At 44.6% G+C, this 10,309-nt stretch overlaps 1 protein-coding gene across 20 annotated transcripts in view; it reads right to left on the bottom strand.

Moving 5' to 3' along the window:
• Positions 1 to 7,038: 7,038 nt before the first annotated feature.
• Positions 7,039 to 10,309, bottom strand: part of TRERF1 (transcriptional regulating factor 1) — a 196,929-nt gene continuing 193,658 nt past the window's right edge. For all 20 annotated transcript variants that reach the window (XM_047733631.1, XM_047733638.1, XM_047733643.1 and 17 more), the window contains one exon: positions 7,039 to 7,596. In XM_047733631.1, the coding sequence (XP_047589587.1) occupies positions 7,272 to 7,596 (325 nt within the window). In that variant the 3' untranslated portion in view covers positions 7,039 to 7,271. The remainder of the gene's footprint in view (positions 7,597 to 10,309) is intronic.

Below are 10,309 nucleotides of genomic sequence, written 5' to 3'. Positions count from 1 at the left end.
ACTAAGGTACTATGCAAATATATTCTCTCCCCTCCAAGTAGGTTATCACTCACCCTACTTGGCAGGCAAGAGAACCAAGGAAGAAGTAGCATGATTTTCCCAACATCACACAAATTGATGAGGATAGGAACAGAAACCAGTTTTGGGGCCCCTCAGACTAGCCTCTTTTCACTAGAAATCTGTCCACATGGCGGTGTGGCGGAAATGTACAGATGTTGATACACCAGAGCATGTAAACATGTAAACACCACACCTTACACCTGCACTCTACTGTCCTTGACTGTGCCCAGCTTTGGCAGGCTGCCCAGCGCCCTTTTCAGAGCTAGGCTCCCTCTCTGAATTGTGACATTCAAAGTTGGCTGGTCTCTCCCAGCCAGTGGGGCTCTCCAGTAGCTCTCCAATTCTCCTGTTACTTCTGAAGTTTGCATCTGTTTCTCTTAACGGTGCTTCTGCACCTTCAGCCTACCTCCTGCCCGCTTTGAGTAGTCTCTAATGGTTGAGTGTTCCATAGCCACAATGATGGTGACATTCTCCCAATTTGAGCCTCACAGGAAGATACACATTTTATCCTAATATTAGAGTGAGGTCACTGAGGCTCAGAGATGAAATGACTCCTATGAATTAGTTACAGCTGAACCAATAACCATCTTCAAAATCTTAGCTCTGTACCTGTCTACCTTTGCAGTGGGTTGCAGTGGGTTACTCTGTGATGACGTGCAGTTCAATTTAAGTCCCTGTGGATTCGAGGGCTAGAGACCCCACTCCCCCACCTCCCTGCAAGAGAAAGGGCTTATTTTTATTTTTAAAAACGTGTGGACTGAACTACCCCTAGAACAGAAAAAGTGGGTTCAAAGCAAACTTAAGGACTGGATACCCTCTCCATTTTTGAAACCAAACATGGTCTCTCTAATGGTGGGCTTTCCCTGCTTTCAAAGAGCTTCTGCTCCGCCAGAATTCTGCATTGCACATGGCCATTGCTGGTTGCCTTTGGCTCACTGTGTTTCTCCATTCATACCCTCAAATCCGGAGATTTGATTTGGTCCCTGCATTTTCCTGGGCCAAACCATATTGTGTGTCACCAAGCAGCCTATGGTCCCAATAGCATGGGGTCAGGTGCCAGCCCAGGTCCAATCAACTGGGGGCGAAGGGGAGAGTCACTGTGAGAGGTCTTGCCAGCTGTGGGGCCATAGAGGTGGGTCTCTGCCATGGTGTGTAGGCAAGGACAGCGCTCTCCAGCTTGACCCAGCCATCATGGGCCTCTTCCACTACCTAAACTTTCAAATGTCTGACTTACTATAAGATGAGTAGGAGGCCAAATGATTCTATGCAGTTGAGGGAAGTACACCTTGCTTTATATTCAGGAAGAACAAAAGTATATGAGTCATATATTTCTACCTTATATTTTGATTGCACCAGCTGTTCTGTTTTAAAAGACAGCCCTTTTCCCTTGATTGTGATGGTTTCACAGGTGTATACTTATCTTCAAAGTTACAGCTCATTAAGCTATATATGTTAAATATGTATAGCTTTTTGTATGTCAAGCACATCTCAATGAAGGGATTTTAACAATGCCAATTATCGCTAAAAATGAAGTTACACAAGCAGAGGAAGTAATGACCCAAAACAGCCCAAAGCAAGCACCAGTGTGGTAAGGGTATGTGTGCTGGAGTGCAAGACAAGCAGGGATGGCTTCTCTGGCCTTTACAACTTACCTTGGGGCAGGGGTGGGGTGGGGAGGGCAGCCCTTTTCAAAGATTATCTTTTTTTTTTTTTTAAGATTTTATTTATTTGACAGACAGAAATCACAAGAAGGCAGAGAGAGAGAGAGAGAGAGGAGGAAGCAGGCTCTCTGCTGAGCAGAGAGCCCGATGTGGGCTTGATCCCAGGACCCCGGGAACATGACCTGAGCCGAAGGCAGTGGCTTTAACCCACTGAGCCACCCAGGTGCCCCAAAGATTATCTCTCTTATATAAAGGAAATAATCAGCACCTTTTCCTCTCTCTTTTTAAAAAGATTTTTATTATTTATTTATTTATTTATCTGATAGAAAGAGAGACACACAGTGAGAGAGGGAACACAAGCAGGGGCAGTGGGAGAGGGAGAACCAGATTTCCTGCTGAGCAGGGAGCCTGATGCATGGCTTGATCCCAGGACCCTGGCATCATGACCTGAGCCAAAGGCAGACACACGCTTAATGACTGAGCCACCCAGGTGCCCCACTTTGGATCTTCTATACAGGGATGTCTGTAATCCAAAGATCATCTATGGTTCACTTAGGAACATATTATTCAATTTTTTAACATGTCTTCTTAAATGTGTTTTGCTTGTGTCAACATTGAAACTCATCCTCATTCCTAGAGCACACCCCAGCTGGCTGGCTGTGGTTGAGGGAGGTAGACTGGGAGTCTGTGAATTTCAAGAGGTTTTATTTACACACACACACATGCACACACAATCACACACGCATTCCTGGAAGAGTAAATTAATAAATTAATTTATTATATCAGTATTATTAATACTAATATTAATATTATTTATTTATATTAGTATTGTTAATAATTAATCAATTTAACAAATTGTTGCTGAGCACCCAATACACATTGCTGGGGGAGGCAATGGTGGTAATGGGGTTCAGATTATTTTTTTTTTAAAGATTTTATTTATTATTTATTTGAGAGAGAGACAGTGAGAGAGAGCATGAGCTAGGAGAAGGTCAGAGAGAGAAGCAGACTCCCCGTGGAGCTGGGAGCCTGATGCGGGACTCGATCCCGGCACTCCAGGATCATGACCTGAGCCGAAGGCAGTCGTCCAACCAACTGAGCCACCCAGGCGTCCCAGGGGGTTCAGATTATTAAGAAAACATGACTTTTGCTCTTCCCAGTGGTGAAATTAGATCAAGTCCCAGACCTCTATATATTCTAAGTATTAAATCGGCAGGAAGGAATGTTGGTCATCTTCACACACTTTCTTCCCACATGTATAATACAGTGTGGAATAGTGTTTTCTGGGGCGCCTGGGTAGCTCAGTGGGTTAAAGCCTCTGCCTTTGGCTCAGGTCATGATTTCAGGGTTGTTGGGATTGAGCCCCGCATGGGGCTCTCTGCTCAGCAGGGAGCCTGCTTCCTCCTCTCTCTCTGCCTGCCTCTCTGCCTACTTGTGATCTCTGTCTGTCAAATACATAAATAAAATCTTAAAAAAAAAAAAGAATAGTGTTTTCTACACGGGTATCATGAGTACTGAATGAATAAACAGGAAAACGTCTTCAGATTGGACACGTGAACCTCTGCAAGCAGAATTTAAATTTACAACGCTGGCCACGTACGTACCGCTTCTAGAGGAATTGCTATTTTATTTATACAGAACTGTCTAAAACTGATAGCTAAATATTAAAGTAAACCCCCCCCCCCCACCAAAGAACCTAGATCAAAAGGCTTGAATGGGTATGCCCCACTTAGAGCAAATTAAAAAAAAAATTGTTTAGTGGGGTGCCTGGGTGACACCTCAAGTTTGTTTTTAATCGTTAAAAAGTAAGCACACTCCAGAATTTGGAAATCCAGACTAGCAAAGCTGATACACCAGGTGGCCGGGGGACTTGGTGGTGAATTCACCATGAGCGACCCGCGTGTGATACTGAACCCCCATAAGCTATAGGCCAGGAAGTTTGGTGCAGAGACCACTGACCCGGCAAGGGGCTCATCCTCTCTTTGTAGCAGAAATGTTATGTCCTTGTCTCTAGGAAGTGTTGGGTAGAGGGTGCTTCAGTGAGCCACTAAGTGTCATCGGCAGACCTCTGAATCGGTCTACAGAAACCAGCTAGTAGGTAAATTAGCACTTATCCAGCATTGAGAAGTGGCTAGAAAGAAGGAATGTTTAAGCCAAATGAAACTCAAAAAGATAACATTTTATTTTCAGAGCAGCTGATGCAGTATTGAATCAGGTTTTCACATATAAATAGGACAGTGTCTATTTGGTTACATCTCTGTTTGATGAATGCCTAGCTATAGGAACTGTAATAAATTTCTGAGAAGGCTAATGCCTGGAACCTTTTAAGTAAAATTCTTCTGGCTCTCTTTCTGAAAAAAGGATTGTGAGAACTTAAAAAAAATGCTTTTCACTCAGGAGGAGAACCAATCTAGAATGCCTCATTTTAGTTTTGAAGGAACGCACCTTTTTAGGACAAGTCTATAAAACATCTTTATTTGTTTGTTACATATGATGTTTAAATATAACTTTGCTTTCAAGCTTCAAACTTTTTTTTTTTTAAACCCCTGGTAAAATAAGACTTTTGGTTCACCTTAACAAAAACTGACCTAGGAAGAAACATTTTTAGCAAAATGTATTATAAAATTCACTAGAAAATACTGTCCTCTTTTTGCCAAAATGTTACATAAAATCCTTATTAAAAATACACACGTTACAAAAGAAAAAATTATGAAGATGCTAATACATAGTGCTTTGGATACGGACCAAGGGACCTGCATTCCGGGAAAAATACAGTTAAGTACACTAAATATTATGATGTCAACTTATAATAGTGCAAACCTGAATAAATTACATCCTGAAATGAGAAGGCATGCAAGTCATTTGCTGAGAATAGAACATAACGAAGCCAGAACAGGAAGCAATCACAACACTATTTAAAAATGTTTTCGTTTTTATTACATTAATTTTTTTCAAAAATACTTTTCTTTACAATAGAACTCCTAGAAAATATTTACAACCTTCCTCTAATAAAATATAACAGCAGTTAAATATATTTGAAAATAAGATGGGTTTTTCCATAAAATATATCTGTTAACTTTTTATATACAAGCTTTCTCAAAGAGGTCTAAATTCACTAATGAAAAACCATCTGATAGTAAACAGTAACGGCGTTGAAGACATTAATCTTTAGGAAGAGAAGTTCTTTGGGGTGGGGAGGGCGAGGGAAGCAAAAACACAACACATACATGCAGGCAGAATCATTTCAGAAGGAAAATAAGTGCAATATTTTACCGTGAAGTCAATTCTTTAAGTTGATATTGTCAAGAAATACTACTTCAGGAATTTGAACTGTCTCATTAAGGAGGAGTTCTTTGGTTATTTCAAGTCAAAGATGCTTACATTATACTGCATGAAAAATCAAAATTAAATTGTGCATTACATTTTTTGCCTTGGCAACTCAGTTTATTTTTAATGTTTAAAACTGGAACGGCTGGGCAAGTCTCCAAACACAACAAGGACATTTGCTTTATAAACATGTTTCTGGGTGTTTGCTCCTTTGATAGATAAGCTTTCATAGACCCTATAGCAGAACCATTCCAGAATCACTCTCAGAAGCCGGCACACACCGAGGGAAGCAGTCACCGGGACAGCCGCAATCAGCTGATCTTACGGAATGGTTCTGGAACAATTCTGCCACAAAGTTGATGCACACAGCTTGGGCAGTTTTAACTCGAAATAGAAGAGAGAATAACTGTCTAGAATGGCAGCAAATAAAACCTTTCTTTTTGCCTGTAGGAAAGGATGAATGAAACCCCCAAGGACTTTTTTTCTGAAAACACAAAGACGGAAACGAAAAGAACCTTTACATTTATCTTCTGACCGTGGCTTTCCTGAGATTCAGAGAACACTGCCTAGGCGGGGCCTTGAGGGAAAGCGAGCGTGTGCTAAAATGCTTCTGCTGGAGTCAAACTTAAAAGATGCTCAGGTCCTGTCCTCATGTTTGGCTGACCTTCTAATGTCAAGCTATTAACTAATGTGCCAGCGGAGTCTTCTGGGACAGGCCACACCTACACAAGCTCGGGGAGCCAGCCTCCCTGGGGTGGGGCAAGGCCTGAAAGCCCAACTTCCAGAAGTCAGGCAGCATTAACGCTCCAGGGGAGGACGCTGGGGGCAGTCCTCTCTGCTGGGCTGCGTCCCAGTCTGAAGACACGTGCTCATTTGCCCTACCCAGGGAGGGGGCAGTCTGACTCAGATCAAAAGCCTGAGCTAAATGCCATTTTTGAAGGATTATAGGCTTATTACCTTCAAGTACAAACAGCAACCCTGCTAAGGAGACAGGAGGAAGCAGAGTTCTGTAGCTTGGAGAATTCTAGAAATGCTTTGGTAAATGACTTGAACGAATACATTCCTTGTTTGAATGCAAATATTGGTGGCTAAAGTGGTATCAGAAACCATTATTGTTGGCCTTTAATGCTATTTCACTTGTATTTGCTGTTAAATTGGTTAGGAAACAGTCCAGCAAAGGTGAATGACAGCAGAATCCCAGCAAATGAGGTTTCACAGTACTTCCAAGGGACACAAAGTAATTCCAGAACTCCATGGACCATTAAACAGTGCTGCAAAAAAGAATGGGCTCTTCCAGTCTAGTTTTTGGGCAAAAGAACACTTCTCAGTGTTCCAGAACGTGTGACACTCAACCACTTTCCCTAAACAGCCCTGGCAACTTCATGGTTGGGGTTGTTTTCCTCTAGACAGCTCAAACAGAGCTGCCAATCCACGAATTGGAACCAACCAGTTCCCGGGGGGCGGGGGGGGGGGTGGAGCACGGGAGAGGATGATGTACTCGCTCTAGGGACCAGGTCCTCTGTAAAGCCTGGCCTTGGAGTGAAAGCCTGAAATTGTACAGTACTCCTGGTAACAGGCCAACGAGGATAGCCGAGGCAGGGAGAAAACTTATTTTCACATTTGGTCGACTTTTCAAATGGTGTATGTGCTAGAGGAAAGCCGTGTAAGAGGAGGGCTTGCTTTGCTCACTGGAAAGTCACCCCTTAGCACAGAATCTCCTGCTAGAGACTCCGGGTTTGCTGAAAACTCCAGAATGAGGTCAGAACAGAACAAAAATAACTCTTAGTGGGAAAGGATGGCCCAAGGCCCCAACATGAAGAGGGGAGCCTGCTCCACACACGCACACGCATCCACACGCTCACGGCAAGCTTTGGGATCAAAGGCAGCAAGGATGGTTGACATCTGAAAGCAAAAGAACACTGAAGGTCAGGTTTATTCCCTGCCAGGAATGAGTTCGTGGGAATGCAGCCCAGATGAAACACCTCTTAAATAGAGTTGTGCCAATTATTTATTCCCTCCAACCTCCCACAGAAACATTGATTTTTTTAAATAAAAGGAAAAGAAACTGAAAAAAAAATTTTTTTTTCCTAAACCTGAATGAAACGACCACTTCTTTAAACAGGTAGTTTAAAATGGTTACAAAACGAGCAGGGAGTCCAGGTTTCCTGATTAACGAAGACGGAGGCCGTGGGTGTTGGCTGTCTCTGCCTGACAAGTGGGCTTTTATAGTTCGGCATCACCCTGAAGTAAAACCGAATCTTGGTCGTCCAAGAGGAGATCCGTGTCCACGACCTCGGCCTCTTCCATGACGCCTCCCAACTGCTGGACCACGTCGCCATCGAGGATGTCCACGTCCTTGATGGGTTTGATCAGGCTCAGCTGGTCCAGGGGCAGCAGCCCCGGTGCCCCTGCGGGCCCCGTAGTCCTCTCGATGGTGGCGGCCATTTCGGCGGCAAAAGCTGCCTTCTGAGCCTTTTGCCTCTGCTGTTCCTCCTGCTGCCTGTGTGTTTTCATGTGCGCATTTCGGCTTTTGATCTTGAAGAAGACTCTAAAATTGAAGAAAAAGCAGCATGTGAAATTTAGGGGATCTAAGTTCTTGGAAATCTGGATGCCCAACAGGGAATAGGTGCTTGGTGGTCTAACATCTGGTTTGGGTGGCATGGAGAGAGTCTCTGGGTCACCTAGGACCTCCTGCCCCTGTTGCTTCTCCTCTCCAAGCATTACAAAGGAAAGGAGGTGGGCATGGGAGCACATGTACAGTGCGTTAGGCTTCCTCCCTGGGACAATGGAGGATGGATTCTCAAAGGCCTTCCTGTCCATCTGTGGTCTGCAGCATGTGCCTTTCTCTCCCTTTAGCCTTCCCCACCCCTGTCTCCTCATCACAACCGGAGAATCCCTCAGTCATGCTGCTGAGCTCTCACAGTTCCCATAATAAAGCCCATCATCTGCCTTTGGCTTCTGTCCCTGTTCCTCCATAGTCAAATTTCTGGAAGGCTCTGCCTGATCCTTCACACTTGGTATCTTCCTCTCTCCTTCACCCTCTCCACCTGGATTCTTGTCTCCTCCACTGCAGCCCCACCCCTCTTCTCAAGGTCACCACTCTGTGTGGCCAAATCCAATGCCCCCCCAATTCCATCTTCATTGTACTTGACTTCTGAGCTATACCCACCACTCCTTTTCACCTAAGGCCCCTTCTCGTTGGCCACCATATTGTCATAATTTCCTCCTTTTAGCTTTAGAAGGAAATAGTAGTTCTCAGCTGCGCGTGATTCTGCCTTCCCAGAGACACCCCGTGATGTGTGGAGTCATTTTTGACTGTCACAACTCAAGGGGAGGTTGGTATTTCTCGCATCCAGTAGGCAGAGGTCAGGGTGGTCTCCATAACCCATCGCGTGGAGGGTGGTCCCTTCTTCCCCAAACAAGGACTGATCAGACCCAAATGTCACTGCTGAGGTTGAGAAACTTTGAGACAAGGGGCCTGCAAACTACAGTCAATGGACCAAATCCAGCCCACTGAATTTTCGTAAATAAAGTTTTATTGCAACCCAGCCATGTCTATTTGTTTACGGACCGTCTGTGTCTGCTCTGCTCAGCAATGGTACCACTGGAAGTTGTGACACGGACAGTATGGGCCACAAAGCCTGAAATATTTCTCTCTCAACCTTTTTCAGAAGCCATTTGCCCAGATGTGAGGCTGCCTCTTTTGGGAGAGGGGGTGGCACAGATATCCTGCATTCATTCCTGAGCTCATAAAGGGAAATGGAAAAAAAAAAAAAAAACCTCTGATTTCTAAGACAAGCAGAGTTGATGAATCACAATTGCACATATTGAAACCGTTTCATGTAATGAACATAATTTCAGCAGCTAAAACAGGCATTCTGCAAACATTTGCCTGTTATTCCTACTCCGGAAAACCACAGAAAATATTTCTATTTTCCACAAAATCTTAACTGGAGTTATGGTATTAAAAGGTCCCAAGCAACATCAAAACAAGACAAGAAAAACACTTAATGGGTGTCACTGAGAGACAGCCCGCGAGCTCAAGATGCTAATTCTGGTTTGTTAAAATGTTCTTTGTCTCCACCTGCTGGAACAAGGAGTTGTAGCCTGTGTGTCCCAAAGTGAGCAGGAGGTGGTGTTGGCTCCTCTCAGGGGACAGGTGGGAGATAGAGCGAGTCAGTCTGAAGACCGTTCCTTACTTCAAGTCCGGAAGCCTAATGATCCATTTGGAGGCTCACGTCTCTGTGGTAAGATGAAGGGAGAGATACCTTGTCCTGGCTCTGAGGGGTATGAGAACACAGGGGAGCTGCACTAAAGGCATCTCCTCCATCGCTGTGCTTCACAGAGAGAAGACTGCTGCTAATTCCATCTCACCTGGGCGAGAGCCACCAGATGGAGTTAGGTTCACTCAGAGGGTGAGAGCGCTGGCCTGGGTCAGGCTGCGTAGCCTGAATCCCAACTCAGATGTGCACGGTGACCAACACCTTACTCTTTCTGTGCCGCATTTTCTCGGCTTGTCCAAAAGCGCCTACTAAAAGGGTTTACCCTGGGTTGCCTGGATGGCTCAGTGGGTTAAAGCCTGCCTTTGGCTCAGGTCATGATTCCAGGGTCCTGGGAACGAGCCCCGCATCGGGCTCTCTGCTTGGCAGGGAGCCTGCTTCCCTTCCTCTCCCTCTGCCTGCCTCTCTGCCTACTTGTGATCTCTCTTTGTCAAATAAATAAATAAAATCTTAAAAAAAAAATAAATAAAAGGGCCTACCCTGTGGCACTAAAGATTAAATTAATCAATACCTGTATGAATCTGTTAGAACTGTGCCAGCAAACAGTACCCTACAAATGGCAGGTACTGGTAAGTTGTCGGAAATAGCCTAATGAGTATCACAGGCAGAGGTCCTATTGGGCCTCACTCATACAACTAGGGACGCTCAAGGAAGTCACTCACGACAACCCCTCTAAGTCAGGCGGCCTCACTGAGACATGGAGTTCTACCCTGGATGGTGTGGGAGGGAAGGCTGTGTGTCTTACCATCCGTGATCTTTTCCACCTAAAATAAACAGACCAATAAGATGGAGCAGTGGTCAGGGTCCTGGGCTCTGCACTTTGACAGAGACGGGCCCAAATATCAGCTCTGCTCTCAAGGGGGGTGTAACCAGAGGCAAGTTATTTTACTTGATTTTCAATCTTTATTTGTGTAACAAGGATAAAAACAGTCTCTGTACCACATGGAGTTTCTGTGTGAGGATTAAAATGAGCTCCTGCAC

The sequence above is a fragment of the Lutra lutra genome, chromosome 6 (assembly GCF_902655055.1).
Source record: "Lutra lutra chromosome 6, mLutLut1.2, whole genome shotgun sequence".
In the NCBI taxonomy this organism is placed as follows: Eukaryota; Metazoa; Chordata; class Mammalia; order Carnivora; family Mustelidae; genus Lutra; species Lutra lutra.
The sequence above is the reverse complement of the archived record's forward strand: the minus strand, read 5'-3'. Positions and strand labels throughout refer to the sequence as shown.